General features: G+C 45.9%; 2 protein-coding genes across 2 annotated transcripts in view; both read right to left on the bottom strand.

Moving 5' to 3' along the window:
- Positions 1–21415, bottom strand: part of LOC115542969 (NLR family CARD domain-containing protein 3-like) — a 397473-nt gene that overhangs the window by 360775 nt on the left and 15283 nt on the right. The gene's annotated exons all lie outside the window — the stretch shown is intronic.
- On the bottom strand, positions 9168–11697 carry LOC115541786 (NLR family CARD domain-containing protein 3-like; the record flags this gene model as incomplete). Its single annotated transcript, XM_030353626.1, has 2 exons — positions 9168–10966; positions 11667–11697. Coding segments are annotated over 2 exons (1830 nt in total), but the record flags the coding sequence as incomplete, so codon positions are not given.

The raw sequence follows: 21415 nt of genomic DNA, 5'->3' as shown, positions 1-21415 counted from the left end.
AGGTCCCTATAAAACAATAATGCGAAAAGAAAAAAATGCAAAACATGACGGTAACTAAGTAAGTCAAACCGTCCAATCTGAAGGCTCTACTTAACCACGCCCCCTACTCACTTCCACCAATGCAAAGCAAACAGAACTGAGTAGGCTAGCCTAACTAGTTTGTGACAGACCCAGAAGAACGCAACGCAAATTCAATGTGAACATGTATGAGGCTTTAATAAAATCCCAGACGATTCAAATTCCGCCACATATTCCTTTAAAAGTGTCTCAAAAAGAGGGCATGTCCGGGCAAAGGAGGAAGTCTGGTTACCCTACGTACGAGAGAGAAAGAGAGATTTACATATTTTCTGATAGATAGATTGATATAGGTAGCAATTATGTATCCAGTATCTGTGGAGCAGCGTTGTTGTGGTGTTTATGTGTCATTATTATCAGGGTTGGTAATGCCTATAGCTCAGCCCCTGACTTCACAAAGGGTTTCAGCTGTTTCCGACATTTATATTTATTTATTTATATATGCAGGTCTCTATATATTTTGGCCCATAGGGGGCACTGTGTGTGTGTGTGTGTGTGTGTGTGTGTGTGTGTGTGTGTGTGTGTGTGTGTGTGTGTGTGTGTGTGTGTGTGTGTGTGTGTGTGTGTGTGTGTACGTAGGTCTTGGTCTCGGAACGTAGGTCTTGGTCCCCTCTGCCCCCCCCCCCCCCCCCCCCCCCCCCCCAGGTCCCCCCCTCAGAGAGACCAGTGGGGCCTCCGGTGCAGTCTCTCCCCCCCTCCTCACCCCTCCAGCTCTACTGGTAACAAACCACTGTCTGGACCAGAGCTCTACTGGTAACAAACCACTGTCTGGACCAGAGCTCTACTGGTAACAAACCACTGTCTGGACCAGAGCTCTACTGGTAACAAACCACTGTCTGGACCAGAGCTCTACTGGGAACAAACCACTGTCTGGACCAGAGCTCTACTGGTAACAAACCACTGTCTGGACCAGAGCTCTACTGGTAACAAACCACTGTCTGGACCAGAGCTCTACTGGGAACAAACCACTGTCTGGACCAGAGCTCTACTGGTAACAAACCACTGTCTGGACCAGAGCTCTACTGGTAACAAACCACTGCCTGGACCAGAGCTCTACTGGGAACAAACCACTGTCTGGACCAGAGCTCTACTGGGAACAAACCACTGTCTGGACCAGAGCTCTACTGGTAACAAAGCACTGTCTGGACCAGAGCTCTACGGGTAACAAACCACTGTCTGGACCAGAGCTCTACTGGGAACAAACCACTGTCTGGACCAGAGCTCTACTGGGAACAAACCACTGTCTGGACCAGAGCTCTACTGGTAACAAACCACTGTCTGGACCAGAGCTCTACGGGTAACAAACCACTGTCTGGACCAGAGCTCTACTGGTAACAAACCACTGTCTGGACCAGAGCTCTACTGGGAACAAACCACTGTCTGGACCAGAGCTCTACTGGGAACAAACCACTGCCTGGACCAGAGCCCCGTCTGGGAACAAACCACTGCCTGGACCAGAGCCCCGTCTGGGAACAAACCACTGTCTGGACCAGAGCTCTACTGGTAACAAACCACTGTCTGGACCAGAGCTCTACTGGTAACAAACCACTGTCTGGACCAGAGCTCTACTGGTAACAAACCACTGTCTGGACCAGAGCTCTACTGGGAACAAACCACTGTCTGGACCAGAGCTCTACTGGGAACAAACCACTGTCTGGACCAGAGCTCTACTGGTAACAAACCACTGTCTGGACCAGAGCTCTACTGGTAACAAACCACTGTCTGGACCAGAGCTCTACTGGGAACAAACCACTGTCTGGACCAGAGCTCTACTGGCAACAAACCACTGTCTGGACCAGAGCTCTACTGGTAACAAACCACTGTCTGGACCAGAGCTCTACTGGTAACAAACCACTGTCTGGACCAGAGCTCTACTGGGAACAAACCACTGTCTGGACCAGAGCTCTACTGGTAACAAACCACTGTCTGGACCAGAGCTCTACTGGAAACAAACCACTGCCTGGACCAGAGCTCTACTGGGAACAAACCACTGTCTGGACCAGAGCTCTACTGGGAACAAACCACTGTCTGGACCAGAGCTCTACTGGTAACAAACCACTGTCTGGACCAGAGCTCTACTGGGAACAAACCACTGTCTGGACCAGAGCTCTACTGGTAACAAACCACTGTCTGGACCAGAGCTCTACTGGGAACAAACCACTGTCTGGACCAGAGCTCTACTGGGAACAAACCACTGTCTGGACCAGAGCTCTACTGGGAACAAACCACTGCCTGGACCAGAGCCCCGTCTGGGAACAAACCACTGTCTGGACCAGAGCTCTACTGGTAACAAACCACTGTCTGGACCAGAGCTCTACTGGTAACAAACCACTGTCTGGACCAGAGCTCTACTGGTAACAAACCACTGTCTGGACCAGAGCTCTACTGGTAACAAACCACTGTCTGGACCAGAGCTCTACTGGGAACAAACCACTGTCTGGACCAGAGCTCTACTGGTAACAAACCACTGTCTGGACCAGAGCTCTACTGGTAACAAACCACTGTCTGGACCAGAGCTCTATTGGGAACAAACCACTGTCTGGACCAGAGCTCTACTGGGAACAAACCACTGTCTGGACCAGAGCTCTACTGGTAACAAACCACTGTCTGGACCAGAGCTCTACTGGTAACAAACCACTGTCTGGACCAGAGCTCTACTGGTAACAAACCACTGTCTGGACCAGAGCTCTACTGGGAACAAACCACTGTCTGGACCAGAGCTCTACTGGCAACAAACCACTGTCTGGACCAGAGCTCTACTGGTAACAAACCACTGTCTGGACCAGAGCTCTACTGGTAACAAACCACTGTCTGGACCAGAGCTCTACTGGGAACAAACCACTGTCTGGACCAGAGCTCTACTGGTAACAAACCACTGTCTGGACCAGAGCTCTACTGGTAACAAACCACTGCCTGGACCAGAGCTCTACTGGGAACAAACCACTGTCTGGACCAGAGCTCTACTGGGAACAAACCACTGTCTGGACCAGAGCTCTACTGGTAACAAACCACTGTCTGGACCAGAGCTCTACGGGTAACAAACCACTGTCTGGACCAGAGCTCTACTGGGAACAAACCACAGTCTGGACCAGAGCTCTACTGGTAACAAACCACTGTCTGGACCAGAGCTCTACTGGTAACAAACCACTGTCTGGACCAGAGCTCTACTGTGAACAAACCACTGTCTGGACCAGAGCTCTACTGGGAACAAACCACTGCCTGGACCAGAGCCCCGTCTGGGAACAAACCACTGTCTGGACCAGAGCTCTACTGGGAACAAACCACTGTCTGGACCAGAGCTCTACTGGTAACAAACCACTGCCTGGAGCAGAGAGCTCTACTGGGAACAAACCACTGTCTGGACCAGAGCTCTACTGGGAACAAACCACTGTCTGGACCAGAGCTCTACTGGTAACAAACCACTGTCTGGACCAGAGCTCTACTGGTAACAAACCACTGTCTGGACCAGTGCTCTACTGGTAACAAACCACGGTCTGGACCAGAGCTCTACTGGGAACAAACCACTGTCTGGACCAGAGCTCTACTGGTAACAAACCACTGTCTGGACCAGACCTCTACTGGGAACAAACCACTGTCTGGACCAGAGCTCTACTGGGAACAAACCACTGTCTGGACCAGAGCTCTACTGGTAACAAACCACTGTCTGGACCAGAGCTCTACTGGGAACAAACCACTGTCTGGACCAGAGCTCTACTGGTAACAAACCACTGTCTGGACCAGAGCTCTACTGGTAACAAACCACTGTCTGGACCAGAGCTCTACTGGTAACAAACCACTGTCTGGACCAGAGCTCTACTGGTAACAAACCACTGTCTGGACCAGAGCTCTACTGGGAACAAACCACTGTCTGGACCAGAGCTCTACTGGTAACAAACCACTGCCTGGACCAGAGCTCTACTAGTAACAAACCACTGTCCGGACCAGAGCTCTACTGGGAAGAAACCACTGTCCGGACCAGAGCTCTACTGGTAACAAACCACTGTCCGGACCAGAGCTCTACTGGGAACAAACCACTGTCCGGACCAGAGCTCTACTGGTAACAAACCACTGTCCGGACCAGAGCTCTACTGGGAACAAACCACTGTCCGGACCAGAGCTCTACTGGTAACAAACCACTGTCCGGACCAGAGCTCTACTGGGAACAAACAACTGTCCGGACCAGAGCTCTACTGGTAACAAACCACTGTCTGGACCAGAGCTCTACTGGTAACAAACCACTGTCTGGACCAGAGCTCTACTGGTAACAAACCACTGTCTGGACCAGAGCTCTACTGGGAACAAACCACTGTCTGGACCAGAGCTCTACTGGGAACAAACCACTGTCTGGACCGGAGCTCTACTGGGAACAAACCACTGTCTGGACCGGAGCTCTACTGGTAACAAACCACTGTCTGGACCAGAGCTCTACTGGTAACAAACCACTGTCTGGACCAGAGCTCTACTGGTAACAAACCACTGTCTGGACCAGAGCTCTACTGGTAACAAACCACTGTCTGGACCAGAGCTCTACTGGTAACAAACCACTGTCTGGACCAGAGCTCTACTGGTAACAAACCACTGTCTGGACCAGAGCTCTACTGGTAACAAACCACTGTCTGGACCAGAGCTCTACTGGTAACAAACCACTGTCTGGACCAGAGCTCTACTGGGAACAAACCACTGTCTGGACCAGAGCTCTACTGGTAACAAACCACTGTCTGGACCAGAGCTCTACTAGTAACAAACCACTGTCTGGACCAGAGCTCTACTAGTAACAAACCACTGTCTGGACCAGAGCTCTACTGGGAACAAACCACTGTCTGGACCAGAGCTCTACTGGGAACAAACCACTGTCTGGACCAGAGCTCTACTGGGAACAAACCACTGTCTGGACCAGAGCTCTACTGGTAACAATCCACTGTCTGGACCAGAGCTCTACTGGTAACAAACCACTGTCTGGACCAGAGCTCTACTGGGAACAAACCACTGTCTGGACCAGAGCTCTACTGGTAACAAACCACTGTCTGGACCAGAGCTCTACTGGTAACAAACCACTGTCTGGACCAGAGCTCTACTGGGACCAAACCACTGTCTGGACCAGAGCTCTACTGCGAACAAACCACTGATATACCTGTAATGTTTAAGAAGTAAATTCTTGCCACCTATTTGAATGCCATTCAAATAGGTGAGTACAAGTGTGTGCGCGCACACGCAGACACACGCGATACAAAGGAATTGGCCTCTACAGTCATATATTTTAGTTATTCATTCACTCATCTAATAACTGAACTTACTGGTGTGATATTAGTTAATAATTTACATTATCCTAATAATATCCTCCCTCCACACACTGATGAAGAGGGGATGGAGACTCCACTGTTGTGTGTTGTGACGTGTTGGAGGAAATGTCTCCAGAGGTCGGAGCTTATTGTACCCCAAGACACCAGTGAGTTGAGGAAGAGCCAGTGGGGGACTGAAGACTGGGTCCAGGTCAGGACCCCTTATAGAGCTGGGACTGAAGACTGGGTCCAGGTCAGGGCCCCTTAGAGAGCTGGGACTGAAGACTGGGCCCGGGTCAGGACCCCTTAGAGAGCTGGGACTGAGACTGGGTCAAGGTCAGGACCCCTCAGAGACCTGGGACTGAAGACTGGGTCCAGGTCAGGACCCCTTAGAGACCTGAGACTGAAGACTGGGTCCAGGTCAGGGGGCTGGACCCCTCAGAGACCTGGGACTGAAGACTGGGTCCAGGTCAGGGGTCAGGACCCCTCAGAGAGCTGCTGGGACCCAAGGGGCTGGAGGGACATTCCAGGTGTGTTGCTAGGACAACACAGGAGTTAAACTGAAGAAAGGGGAAGAACCAGCGGCTGAACACACGAGAACCTTCTGTTGGATCCACTGAGTTGTTTATTACAATTATGCTTCATTAACAAATACAACAGAAGAATAATCCCTTACATGTACACAATAAATACAAGGACTAAAATCGTAGAAGAAGCAGGCATTACAAATCATCAACAGGTGTGCACGTATCTTTAATAACTGAACATGTTCTGCGGCCGTTTGCTTCTCAAGAGAACACAAGGAATCAAGATTCAGTTTAAAGTAATTAACAGAATGCAACATTATCCCACAGACCTCTTGGTTATTATGAATAAAATATAAAATCTGCTTTAAAGCAGGTGTAAATCAGGATTATGACAAAAATGATATCAGAGCCCTTGAAACCAAAACTGGTAAAGGGTGAAATTATAAAAACATTCACCATCGATAGGTATTTTATATACATTTCAAATAAAAAATGTGAGAGAGAGAGAGAGAGAGAGAGATATATATAACTGACACAGAGACAAGGCCATAACCCCCCTCACCCCCCCTTACTCTCACCCCCCCTCAGCCCCGCCGGCCCCACTTCAGCCCTACCCCTGAACCTCACCCCCCCCACACTCCCCCTCACGCACCCTTCATGTGCGTGCGTGCATGTGTGCGTGTGTGTCTATAACTGACACAGAGACACAGAGAAGCCGACCCAGGGGGTCCCTAAGGGCCCTAAGGGGGTCCATACCCCCACCTCCGGGAGGAGGTCCTCCTGGGTGAAGGAGGACCAGAAGGTGTGGAGGTGTGTCAGTGTGTCTGAGGACCCTCCTCCACCTGGGGACACTCTGTAGAAGGACAGAGAGCCAGCAGGCCGGTCCAGATACACTCCTACTCTGGTGGAGCCAGCGGGGGGGAGAGGGAGGGCTGTCTCTATACCGTTGTACCGGGCATAGTAACCACCATCATAACAATAAAGTCTCCAGGACTTGTTGTTCCCTCCAAGCACGCTGTCATCACCCCCTCCTCTCCTTGTGATTCCTCTGTATGTCACTCCTATCACAACCCGTCCTTCCCTCTCAACCTCCCAGTAACAGCGGCCAGTCAGAGCCTCTCTACCCAACACCTGGGGATAGGAGTCAAATCTCTCTGGGTGATCCGGATACCACTGGTCCTCTCCAACCAGCGTCACTTTCCTGTTGTCCTCAGACAGAGAGAGGAGGCTGTGGACCGTGTTGGGGTCCAGTGTGAGTTCACAGGCATCTGAGGGAGAACCAGACATGATGAGCTGCAGAACCATTCTTCATCCTCATCATCATCATCGCTAGTACTGTTCTCCTGCCCTCTTCTTCTTTTTATTCTCTTTCAGACTCTTTTTGTGATCGCTCTCTCTTCTTCTTCAGCCCCCCCCCTCAGCTCGCCCTCAGCCCCATCCCTCCCAGCCCCCTCTCAGCCCCGTCACCCCCCCTCCCCCTCACTGCCCCCCCCCCCCAGCCTCGTCACCCCCCCTCCCCCTCCCCCTCCCCCTCAGCCCCGTCACCCCCCCTCAGCCCGGTCGCCCCCCCTCAATGTAACAATGTAATACCTGCTGGGTTTTATACAAGCTAACTGTGATGGTGGACAGTAATAATATACGTAAGATACATGATGTCAGCCATCATCTTCATTCCCACTTCCTGCTGTATGGATGGACTTTTCATCTCAATAGTGAGTGTGCTTTGTGATGAATCAAACAGACACTTACACTTCTTTAGAGCTGGTTTCAGCCTCCACACTCCACCGTGCTCCACACTGGGGGGGAAACACAGTGAGAGCAGCATGTTGAAACATTCACCTTCATCATCTGCTGTCTCATAACGTTCTACACAACATGAGTGACAGCTGCCTCTTCAAACCACTTCATCTAGCAGCAGCTTGAATCCTGGTAGGAGACTTTGTCCCTGAGTGGTGAGCTGTCCTCTCCATACCTGAGAGTGTCCAGTCTCCAGCGTGGATCCTCCAGTCCAGCAGAGAGCAGCGCAGCTCCAGAGTCTCCTGGGTGATTGTAGCTCAGGTCCAGCTCTCTCAGATGGGAGGGGTTGGAGCTCAGAGCTGAGGCCAGAGAAGCACAGCCTTCCTGTGTGACCAGGCAGCCAGACAACCTGCACACACACACACACACACACACACACACACACACACACACACACACACACACACACACACACACACACACACACACACACACACACACACACACACACACACACACCATGTATTGGATCTGGTTGAGAGCAGTTTTTACTAAATTAACCACATTTATAAAGTGTATTCATTCCATAGATATTGAAGACAAGTAAAAGCTTTATTGATACTTCATGGAGACAAAGCTGTGTCACCCTTTCTGAGAACAGGAAGAGGAAGTGGGGAGATGACATCACAGTCAGCAGAACTTTCTTCACTTGGATGTGACTGGATCTTAAACAAATGCTCCTTTCTCAATAGCTACAACTCAATGAGATATTGTTTGGTTAGAGTTAGGAGAAGTCTGCTGTGTTTGGTACGCTAAGACGTTAACATTGTGTAGAACCAGGGAGTGTTTTGTCAGCAGGGAAAGATCAACAGAAATGCATCAGGCAGGAGCAGCACTTACTGGAAGCTAGAATAACCAGTTTGAAGAAGAGGCTGACAACTGACCTGAGAGTTTCCAGTGTACAGTGTGGACTCCCCAGTCCAGCAGAGAGCAGCTTCACTCCTGAATCCTGCAGATCATTGGTACTCAGGTCCAGCTCTCTCAGACTAGAGGAGTTGGAGCTGAGAACTGAGGCCAGAGCTTCACAGCATCTCTCTGACAGATGACAGCCATTGAGCCTTTGCACACAATAAATAGAACATGTCAGGAACTGTGATCAATACAACAGAAAGCTTTAAGTTATTCCATAATGCAGAATGTTATTAGTTTACCCCAAAATTACTAAATAATTTGATGTATACATTTTCATTATATATTCAATGTAAAATGTTAAATAGTAATTTAGTTGGGATTGAAAATGTTTTTTGAATGGATACTTCTTCTATATTCTATTGTTCTGAATATCCTCTTACGTGTTTTTACTGTTATACATTATACGTTAATAGGACAAAAGTGATGTTTTGTATAATAGTATAACTAGTATGTTAATTATGTTATGAGTAGAATAGTAATGCATGTTGTTATAAACCTACAGGGATTTTTGCATATTATTTTAACCTTATATTCCAGTTATATTTATATTGTGTAGTGTGTATTGTAATACATGTTATTAGTGAACCTTCAGAGATGTTTTAGAGGCTTTGACCACTGGCAGCAGCCTCAGAAGACCCTCCTCTGAAGCAGAGTATTTCTTCAGGTCAAACACGTCCAGCTCCTCTTCTGATGTCAGTAGGATGAAGGCCAGAGCTGACAGTTGAGCAGGAGAGAGAGATTTTCCGGAGGAACTTCCTGATGTCAGGTACTGTTCGATCTCCTTCACTACAGAACGGTCGTTCAGCTCATTCAGACAGTGGAACAGATTGATACTTCTCTCTGGAGAGAGATCTCCATCTATCTTCTCCTTGATGTAAGACACTGTTTTTGTATTGGTCAGTGAGCTAGTTCCTGTCTGTCCCAGCAGACCTCGTAGGACAATCTGATTGGTCTCCAGAGAGAGGCCCAGGAGGAAGCGGAGGAACAAGTCCAGTTGTCCGTTCTCATTCTGTAAGGCCTTGTCCACACCATTCTGGTAGAGGAGGAGGAGTTTATCTTCCCCAGAGGTGGGTGGTTCTTCTGAGAGCAGATTGACACCATCGTTGATGAAGGTCAAAAAGACATAAAGGGCAGCCAGAAACTCCTGGAGGCTCAGATGGACAAAGCAGAACACCTTGTCCTGGTACATCCCACACTCCTCTTTAAAGATCTGGGTGAACACTCCTGAGTACACTGAGGCTTCTTTGATATCGATGTGACACTCTGCCAGGTCTGCCTCGTAGAAGATCAGGTTGCCTTTCTCCAGCTGGTTAAAAGCCAGTTTTCCCAAAGAAACGATGATCTCTCTGCTCTCTGAACTCCAGTGTGGATCTGTTTCAGATCTCCCATGGTACTTCCTGTCCCCCTGTATGGACTGAGCCCTCAGGAAGTGGCTGTACATCTGAGTCACGGTCTTGGGCATCTCTTCTCCTCTCTTGGATGTTTTTACGATGTCCTCCAGAACTGTAGCAGTGATCCAACAGAAGACTGGGATGTGACACATGATATGGAGGCTTCGTGATTTCTTGACGTGGGAGAGGATCGTGTTGGCCAGCGTCTCCTCTCTGAATCTCTTCCTGAAGTACTCCTCCTTCTGTGGGTCGGTGAACCCCCTCACCTCTGTCACCATGTCAACACACTCAGCAGGGATCCGATTGGCTGCCGCAGGACGTGTGGTTATCCAGATGCGAGCGGAGGGAAGCAGGATGCCCCTGATGAGGTTTGTCAGCAGCACGTCCACCGAGGTGGACTTTGTGACATCAGTCCAGATCGGGTTCCTCTTGAAGTCCAGAGGAAGTCGACACTCATCTAGACCATCCAAGATGAAGAGAACTTTTAACCGTTCATATCTGCAGATTCCTGCTTCTTTGGTCACAATAAAGAAGTGATGAAGAAGTTCCACCAAGCTATACTCTTTCTCTTTCACTAAATTCAGCTCTCTGAAAGTTAAGAGAAATGTGAAGTGTATGTCGTGGTTGGCATTGCCTTCAGCCCAGTCCAGAGTGAACTTTTGTGTTACGATGGTTTTACCAATGCCGGCCACTCCAGTTGTCATTATTGTTCTGATTAGTTGATCTCGTCCAGGTAAGGTCTTAAAGATGTCTTCACATTTGATTGGTGTTTCCTCCATGGCTGGTTTCCTGGAAGCTGTTTCAATCAGTCTGACCTCATGTTCTTTGTTGACCTCTCCACTGCCTCTCTCTGTGATGATGAGCTCTGTGTAGAAGTCATTCAGACCCGTTTGATTTCCTGTTTTAGCGATTCCCTCAGACACACACCTGAACATCTTCTTCAAATGAGACTTGATTTTACGTTGGCACTCAACAGCAGCAAATCCTACATGAGAATGAACAGAAGACATCAGATAGTGGATGGTGACATCAGTTGAAGCATGTTAATATTTCCTGTAAAATGATCAACTTCATCATATTTACTGACTTCGTTACTTGTGGTTCGAGAAGCTGGTCGGGACAAGGAATGGATACATATTTTTTTCATTTTTATTTGTTATTTATACAGCAAAATCATTGGTCTTATGATAATAACAATGATAGTGAATCAGTGGAAATTTACTTCATATGCAGATATAACAAGATAGTGCTGCATATCTTCCAATTATTCCACTTTGGAATAATTCCACAGTTATTCTGCTGTTGATTTGCCATTTATTGTTTAACATTCTTCAGCCTGATGGATGCAACATAACCTTTCATATCTGGATCAAACCATTTAACCTGAAACTTCTACAATAACCCTCCATACCCTCCAGATCAAACCATTTAACCTGATTCCCCCACAATAACCGTTCATATCTGGATCAAACCATTAAACCCCCAAGGAGAAAGATATCTCCACATTGATGAATTTTAAATGAAGAAATCTCTACTAAATTTGATTATGTAATTTAGTCTGAACAGAACAAATAAGAGTCTCATACAACTCTTTAAAATATACATTTTCATTCTGTTTTCAAGATAAGAGTCATGTGCGCTTGAAAATAATTGGCTCCCCTGTCTTCAAAATAAGAGTCTCTTACCGCCCCACAGTGTGTCGGCCAGTTCCTCCTGGTTCATCTCCATCAGGCAGAGCATTGTGATGTCCACCACTCCCTCTATGGCGCGCCTCCTCTGCTCCTCCTTCTTACCATCCACCTCCTCCTCCTCCACTCTCTGACCCTCTGAGCATTGTGGGTAATCTGAGAAGAGATCCCTCCAGAGCTTCTTCAGCTCCTTGTCTAGGAAAGCGTGTGCGTTCTCCTCAGCCCTCTGGAACAGAACAAACATCAAGGAGAACTTTACTCTGAACAAACTGAGGACATCAGAAGCATCTGTCCTGGATTCACGTCCCGCTGTTTTAAAGAGGGAAGCCTGGAGACTATGAGCACCACAAGAGATGCTTTCTAATGTTCAAGTAGAGCTGAAGGTGGACCTTTACACACCTTGATCAGCTCTGTTTGATGCTGCTGTTCAGACTGAGCACTGGTAGCCTTTGACCTCTCCTGGTGTCTGTAGAGAACACACACACACAGGATGTATTATATTTATAAATATATAGATATCGTTTTTATCTTCTGTTAACACACTTTATATCAGCATATAGTAGAGCGTGTGCCTCCTTGTGTCAGGGCTCCCTCTAGAGGTGGAGAAGGAGATGACTGTGCTACCTGAGAACAGTTCATCAACTGAATCCTGAATCTACATTTGCTCTTTGCTGATTATCACACACACACACACACACGCACATGCACACGCACTTACACAGACACACACACACACTTACACAGACACACACACACACACACACACACACACACACACACACACACACACACACACACACACACACACACAATCAATTGCATTTTTCCCGACTTGTAAACATAAGTATTGATTTAGTCTGATAACAACGACACGGTCTGTTTTCATTGTCTGTTTGAAACTCCTACCTCTCCTCTCTGGAGGGGCGTCCATCTTTAAGGTCAGGAGGTTTATACATAGAGTGGTCATTCTTCATGGAGACACAGCTGGGTCCAGGGGAGCCTGCTCTCTCCTGCTGCTCTGGGCTTCAACACAACAAACACAGCTTTTACTCAGACTGCAGTTTTTATGCTGTCAAGATAATTCTTCTTACAAGGCAGTTTTAAGGTGAGAGCATTTCACTTCTTTCAAGCTTTTAAGTCTTTAATTATCTTGATAAGATCTTATAACTTGTTAATGAGATGTTATTACTGACTCTGAGTAACCTCATTCTTGAAACTATATTACAGAATTATGAATCTGTTTGATCTACACTTTTTTTTTTGGTTTATTTTAACAGGGACAGTGATTGCACCAGTTAGCCAGAAGGCTATTTTCCATCTGTCGGACGGAACAGATGGAAAATAACACTGACGTACCAAAGTGCTTCTTTAAAGTCAGAGCCTTATTTAGATGTGGTCGACATGACGAATGTGGCTCTAGAGTAACGTTAAAGTCACATGAATCACAATACGACTGGCTAACCAAAAGGTTGCATCGAAAGACACCCCTCCTGTATCTGATTCAGGACCAGGTATTACAGTGGCCCAAACCAGAGTCAAACGGACCTGATTCCGTGTGATTTGTGCTGTTCACACTGATCTGAATGAAATGGGATCAGAGTCACCTTTGAGCAAAACAATTTGACAACTCTTGCTTACAGTGTGACGCGGCCAATCACAGCCTTTTACCACCATAACATCCCCCCCCTCCGCCCCCCCGATCCTCCACCACTGAAGAAGCCCCCCTCCATGTCGCAAACGAGTGAGTGACCGGTCAGACATGGAGGGGGGCTTAACATCCCCCCCCCCCGTTCCTCCTCGCTGAAGAAGCCCCCCTCCATGTCTGACCGGTCACTCTCTAAATACTCACCTCTTCCCAATAGACTGATTTCCATCTTTAAACCTAGCAGGTTGTTCCATAGAGTGGTTACTCTTCATGGAGACACTGCTGGGTCCAGGGGGGTCTGCTCTCTGCTGCTGGACTCTTCTAGAAAAACAAGAACCAGGATTTATGGACGTTTGACAGAAGCTGTATCTTCATAATCTCTGATACATCCTTACCTCTTATCAATAGACTGATCTCCATCTTTAAACCTAGCAGGTTGTTCCATCGACTGGAAACTCTTTGTGGAGACCCAGCTGGGTCCAGGGGAGTCTGCTCTCTCCTGCTGCTCTGGGCTTCAACACACACACACAGCTGTCGGACTAATGATGGAGTCATGATATATCACTGCTGAGCTCTGAGATGGACAACAGTCACAGGCAGAGAGATCCTCTTCCTACCTCTTAGCTTTGCTCCGGCGGCCATGTTCCCCAGACAGAGTGGTCTTAGAGGTAGGATCCCCCTCCTCTATCTCCTCATCCATAGTAGACTGGAGACCTGGACACAAACACAACTCCATATTGTTTCTACGGCCACTCAGTGTTTATTCTCTGCTTTTATATGAGCTGTGTGTTTCTGGTCAAAGGGGGCTGTTGTGTCTGCTCTCTTTGGGCGAGAGGCTACGAGTGATGCTCTCAGATATAGAGTAGGCCTACACTACGGCAGAATGATGCAAGCTCGCAAAGAAAAAGACCCAGTACAAGATGACGTCTAAACACCTTCACTAACCAAGATGGCCGTCTTCCTTTCTAAATAATGTAATCATAATGCTGCCCTACAAATATAACAACTGTCCATTCTGTCCTAAGTACCCCCAAAGTCACCATAGGACACTTGTGATTTAGAACAAATCCTAAGTCAGAGGAAACTTCATTCACTATCATTATTAACGTCGCTTGACGCTTGACTCCAGGCTGGAAGGTTTTGGGTTAGATCCCAAAAGCCCACAGTCTAACACGTAGCATTCTACAGAGCAGGAATCTTCAAAATTTTTCAATAGCATCTTTGACGAATAACAATGCATCCATACATTTACTAACTGACCGACAATAACACTACATATCTGGATCAAACCATTTAACCTGATACCCCAACTTAAACCCTATTTATCTGGATCAAACTATTTAACCTGATACCCCCACTTAAACCCTACATATCTGGATCAAACCATTTAACCTAATACCCCCACAATAACCCTACATATCTGGATCAAACCATTTAACCCCAAAGAAGAAAGATTGTCTCCACAGTGAAGTTTGAAATGCATAAGTCTCACATTGGGCCCTATCTTGCACTCAGCGCAATTGACTTTCTACACAGACGCATGTATCGTTACTAGTTTGCACCCGGCGCTAAGCTGACTTCCCCCCGCAGCAGACTCTCGCCACTAAACTTGCGCCCTGCAGGCATGTCGGCGAAAAGCAGTGGCGTGTTTTGGCGCAAATGATACATGGTGCTATCTTACAGATCGATTAAGCAGTTGCGCAACTGACCAAAAAAATCCTGGTTTAAGTGCCCTAGCGGATAGCGCAGTTGGTGTTGCTTTATTTGCTTTATGTTTGCCTTATAAAATACTGCTCGCAAGGCAACATCAAAATAATATATAATATACTGGTATGGCGATATTTTCTCAACTACATATCTCTTTCAAAAATATATTGGTATAAATTGTACTACCGGTATATCTTCCAGCCCCACCCTGACGCAGACCATGAAGACCCTGACAGACCATTAAGACTGCGACGCAGACCATTAAGACCCTGACAAACACAATTAATAGCGGTTTTGTTTGCATACGGTTGACAACGCTTGAATAGCATCAGCTTTGATCTGTTGATAGGCGAAAATTTCACTTTAGGGCTCCCTACAGTCCTATTTTGATGACATTTAGCCTGATTAACCTTTACCTAATACACCAAGTTCGGTGATGATTGACTGAAGTTAACCCCGCCTTTAGTCACTTATCATTGATTGGGCTAATTTTGACGTGCGCCATTTTGATACAGGTCCTGTGTTTCCTAGGCACATTTGCTCAACATGAGGAGGTACAAATGTCTACAAGATTTCATGACTGTAGAAGAAAAATGTCAGATAGCATGCCCATTCAAAGTCTGGATTTTCAGTTAATTGATATAGCTCCCCCTATCGCCCGATCTGGGTACAATTTGGAGAGGTTGTATTTTCAGTTCATTGTTTTACCGCTCCCAATAGCCCGACATGCATACAATTTGGCTGGGTTCATCATGACCCATGTGCCTTTGACTACATCCACTTTGATGAGGATTGGTTTAAGTTAACCTTGCCTTTTGGCATTAAGTTAATTTTGAACGATTTTGAGCCTCTACCAGCCATGTTGTTTTGTCTATCAACTTCATTTTACTCGAGCAGTTGGAACTTTCGTCTCCAGCCACTAAGTTGGTCCCGCTCAAATCAAACATTCCTTCTATGGACTGTGGTGATTTTAGCCACAGGCTACGCCCATTACGATGCCACGCCCTAATTGAAAATATGTTGACTGTCATGTTCAGAATTTGATTCTGAACAACTTTTGTATTGGACTCAAGATCATAGGAGTCCAATTTGATGTTGATATAAGCATTTCAGTCTTTATGCGTTTTAAACCACAACCTTTTTTGAAGTCAATGGCTCCTGGGTGCTTTAGTTTTTTTATTGCACAGACTTTGCTTAATGTCAGATTGAAGACATTGGTCAATAGATGATAGGTGCTAAAGTATTTTTTTCAAAGTAAAAAACCCTAGACTCCTTAAGGATTTTAGTCATGGGTTCTTGAGGCATATTTGTTCACCATGAGGATATGCATGCGTCAACAAACGATCATGACTCTAAGTGAAAGCGGTTATTAGATATGTTTGTTCAAAGTTTGCATTTTTGGACTTTTGCTATAGCGCCACCTTTGGGCCAATCAGTGTAATATTTATTCTCTCCTGCATCAGGCAGATCCTGCCCTGCAGAGCGGGTTTTATAAAGAGACAATGACCATCCACACACAGGCAGGTCAAGTTCCACCTTCTAACGATGTACCACTCAACAAAAATATGGATTTAGTTTTACCCCTTTAGAAAAGGGTGTGAGGGGTTAAGGTGAGGATCACCAAACTAAAAGAGGTATCCTGTCAAACTAGCAATAACACCATTGAGCCAAGGAATACAGCAGCACTAAGTAAAATCCCTACCTCTCAAAAAAGTAAGTCGTATTCCACACAAATGCAATCCCGAGTGGATGATAATGAATCACTGGATCCCAGTGGATTAAAGGACAAACAAGCTCCCCTCTTGTTCAAACAAAGCTGGCAGAGACCGTTTCTTTAAAAAGTAGATTCATGGTAACAACTCACCCACACCAGGAAGAGAAGAGATCAGACCCAGGGTGGAGCATAAGTGTTGGTCCCTCTTCTTCATACTATCAATCATCGCTTGACTTGCTCTCTCCCCTTTCCCCATCACCATGTCGATCAGACAACGTGCTCGGTCCACTTTGCTCTTCTGGTCCTCAATCACGTAGTCCTTTTCCTCAGTACTAAACACCTTCTGTTGCCAAAGGTCATCCAGGAGACCTTTGATAACTGGGTCTGAAACTCCCTTCACAAATTCAGAACGGATCCTTCGAAGCTCCCCTGGAAGAGAAATCAAAAGGCAATATGAAATGACAATGAGCAAACACGATACTTGATTCATTAAACTCATCTTTATTGGGATGAATATAAAACCGTTTGTTGCACCAACTTGTTCACTCACAACATAAAAAAATGTCCTTAAAACGAACAACCTTGATAGTTAATTTAAATCTTGTTTCTAATTCAGATCATTTATTCAACTTGAGGTCACGTGACTACAAGGCGTGGCACGGTAACTTCCGATGCAAGTAATAGACCTTAACACCTTTATTGTTGCTCTAAATATTTGTAAACACACTCCAAGATTATTATTTCTTATATCAGCAATTCCTCTTAAATTCCCTCTTTACTGGTTCAAAGAAATGAATAAAATATTCTAAGATTTCTTGTGGAGTAATAAAAAAACAAGAATCAGCTACAAAAGATTATCCAGATCAAGGTAAAGAGGTGGATTGGGAGTTTATTCTTATTAACTTGTTTATAATGCTAGGTTTCCTTTGTTGTGGGCCTATACAGGCCAGAGTGAGTTAGGGAGTTGGAAATGGGTTGAGGAAACAATTTTAACCAACCAAGACAAATCTTTCTCCCTCACCGCTTTATGGTATTACCCAAAAAACAATTTGAAAATAGTCAATCCTCTTATTAAATTGTCCTGTGAGGTAATAGTTATACAGAAGCGTCTCCCTTTCAATGGAGCATACTTACCTTCATGCCCTATTTGGAGTAACCCCTATTAAAAGCGGGAAAAACATTAACAAACAAATCATGGCAACATAGAGGTATAAATCAAGTGGGTCAGATAGTTAAACCATTTAACCTGATACCTCCACAATAAACCTCCATATCTGGATAAAACCATTTAACCTGATACCTCCAACATGACCCTCCATATCTGGATAAAACCATTTAACCTGATACCTCAGACATGACCCTCCAACCCGGATCAAACCATTTAACCTGATACCTCCAACATGACCCTCCATATCTGGATCAAACCATTTAACCTGATAACCCCACAATAACCCTACATACTGTATCGGGATTAAACCATTTAACCCCAAAGAGGTATCTCCACATTGAAGTTAAAAAGTTAAAATTTAGTCTGAACAGAAGAAATAATATTCTCATACCGTTCTTAAAATTAGAAATTCTCTTGTTGTTAGGGCCAATTTATTCTTAGTTTTATTTTATGGAAAATAAACTCCCTCTGCTGGCACTTTAATGTCGGTTTGAGATGCCTCCTGGAACTCAAGATAGGTAGACAGGATGTGAGGCCCATTAGGGGGCCGCATAAGGAAAACACCAGCAGTAGTTGATATTATATGCCGTTTGGGTCCATTCCTATCTGAACACACTTCCGGTTGGGGAGGGTGGGGGTGGAGGGGGGATCCCGATTCACAGAGGTACTTCCTGTTTACGTTTTATGACGGGTCATAAACATGGTTTAAAAAGGGGGCGACGGCTGCTGTAGGGTCCCCGCATTCATCAAGTTGTCTGCAGTATTCTTTTCATTCGACATGGACTGCTCATCAGAAGAAACCCATAGATCAGATAGTCCTTATTGGTTGTATAGGGGCCCTCGTACCCCGTCGCCATTGTCTTCCCCCGCCATGGACGACTCTGTGTCGAGCAATGAGGACATTGAAAACCAGATGCCTGATGGTATGTCCAACGCTAGTACGCCTGTGTCTAACTATGTCGATAGTTGTGGAGATGCGGTACTGCTTAATGCTCCACTCAAAAGAATGAGGCCTGTTTTAGGCTTGAGAGACCGGAGTGCCGGGGATTCATTCACCCACGTTGGCGAATACGGCTTGGAGTATGTAATATCATGGGTCGATGGCTGTGTTATTTTGAAAGTTAAAGATTGTGCTACAGAGTGGCGGATGAACGTTCACGAGTGGAATTTTTTCTTGGAGAATTTATGCCCCATGCTAGACGGCGACGAGGGTACATGGCATGGGGGACCCCATGAATACCGTTGGACCTTTCAGTATGAACCGAGGATTCAACATCGTTTGGCATGCACCTTTCAGTATGAATCGAGGATTCATCGCATGGATGCAAACTATCATACGAAGAGACCACAGGATTTCATTTTTTTCAGACGCGGTGTTGATACAGACGAGCTACCACAGTGCTATGATATGCATTGCATCGGTAGCTCTCCTCTACGCACCAGTGTTTTAGAAGCTGCTGATTATTTTGATAATGTCTTTTTCATGCAGTGGGCTGATCTGTCTGCACTACGTGGAATTTTTGCAGAGATTGATTCTTTGGCTAAGACGAATGAAGAACCATGGAGCGCAACTGATGATGAATGCCGAATGTGCCTGTTTGAGTCGTCTGGGTTTGATGAGGGGGTACATGGTGTGTTTGAGTATGTTTAGGGTTATGCTAGCGTTAGAAAATGTCAGCAATGTATAAGAAGGTGGGGTACATGCTAGTAGTATTAAGGGATGGTTTTATTTTCCTTTTTAAATGTGTTTTTTTGATAGGCTATACCTTATTTTAATATGTGGGTGTTGTGTGTGTTTTTTATTTTCATATTCTGATGGTATATTTTTGATACGCTATGCAGCACAGGTCAATGATGAACATGTGCAAGGTGGGGGTGTGGCTATGGAGACTGCTGATTTAAAGGCTGTACAACCCGGACCCCACTGGCTTCATGAGTATGCCGTCTATCTGACCGGATTGAATCTGACCTTCCTACACATCGGAGAGGACAGTGAGCTGGAGGTGGACACTGCTATGAGAGATGACGGATGGCCTGTATCAACACAGATCCGTTTAAACCCTACATCGCTGGCTGTTCTGCGATTTACCACGGGGGTCTGTGTGGTAGCCATCATCAGCCATCAGAAGCAAGCGGTCTGCTGGGGATGCCAGTGTGATTGCCCAAGTCAACGACGCCATTCATGCCTGCAGGGGGCGTCACATCATCACTACGAATCCCACTACCAGGACATTTGTGTTATCCTGGACAGACACCCCTTCCTGCTACTTTTAGAAACTGTTTTAAAGAAGACTACAGGGTTGACTGTGTCCCCCGGAAAAATCTATGGCGTGGTCGAATCTTATCTATGTGATTTAATAGGCAATACCTATGATACCGAAAAACTGGATTCATTGACCACCGAAGGAGTGTCCGATGAACATCTGCTTCTGATACATGAAGCCATACAAATGTGGCGCCCTACATTGTCATTTTGCAAACCAAAGCCTGGTGGTGGTGGGTGGCGTTTATAATGGGGGTGTTGTTTTCTTATGCCTATGATGCGGATAGCAAGATTGTATCGGATAGACTATCCGTTTTGATGTATGCTGCCATAGAAAATGATACGTATGTCCAACATAATGCTTATATCAAATGTACGTATAAGGGTTGGAATGATCTGGTCATGAAATTCTTGCATGATAAACCTACTGATGAAATGTTAGCTGAAATATTTACCCATTTCCCCGATGGTGACTGTTTTACCATCGGACATGTCATGTGTATATGTGCTTTTGTATCGGATGTCTTGAAGTTGAATAATGCCTCAAACGCCGAGGGTATTAGAACTGCTAGAATGATGGCTTGTAAAATGGTGCAGAAAAATAAAACTGCATGTAAACTTTATCTGAGAATTGTTTTGAGTGGACAGACATTTTAAATAAAAGGATGGATAACTCTGATCAGTGTTTCAGTATTCGTTTTTTGTTGCATGCATACGACATGGATAAACGGCTGCATAAGACTTATTATGATCCCTCCGGACCAGGGGGTTACGGCGGCATCAATAAACTAAGAACGGCCCTTGAGCAAAGTGAGGGTGCAGTACCTCCACTAAAATATATCAAGAAATGGTTGCTGAAGCAGGATCCCTACACCCTGCATGTACCTGCACCGATACATTTCCGCCGAAATAGAGTATTGGTTAGTGGAATAGATAGACAGTTCCAGGCTGATTTAGTGGATATGGCAGAGTATGCATCCGAAAATGATGGTGTGCATTTTCTGTTGACGTGCATCGATGTATTCTCAAAACATGCATGGGTTCGTCCGTTACCATCCAAGAGGGCTATCGACGTCGCTAAAGCTTTTGATGATATTCTTGGTGAAGGGCGGTCCCCCGATAAACTGCAGACTGACGCTGGCAAAGAATTTTATAACAAGATCTTTCAGCGTTTGATGGAGCGGTACAATGTCAAACATTTCTCTACATCTAACGAGACCAAGGCCAGTATAGTGGAACGCTTCAACAG

This window comes from Gadus morhua, chromosome 4 (assembly GCF_902167405.1).
Source record: "Gadus morhua chromosome 4, gadMor3.0, whole genome shotgun sequence".
Classification (NCBI taxonomy): domain Eukaryota; kingdom Metazoa; phylum Chordata; class Actinopteri; order Gadiformes; family Gadidae; genus Gadus; species Gadus morhua.
Note: the sequence above shows the minus strand (reverse complement) of the source record. Positions and strands in the feature narration are given on the sequence as shown.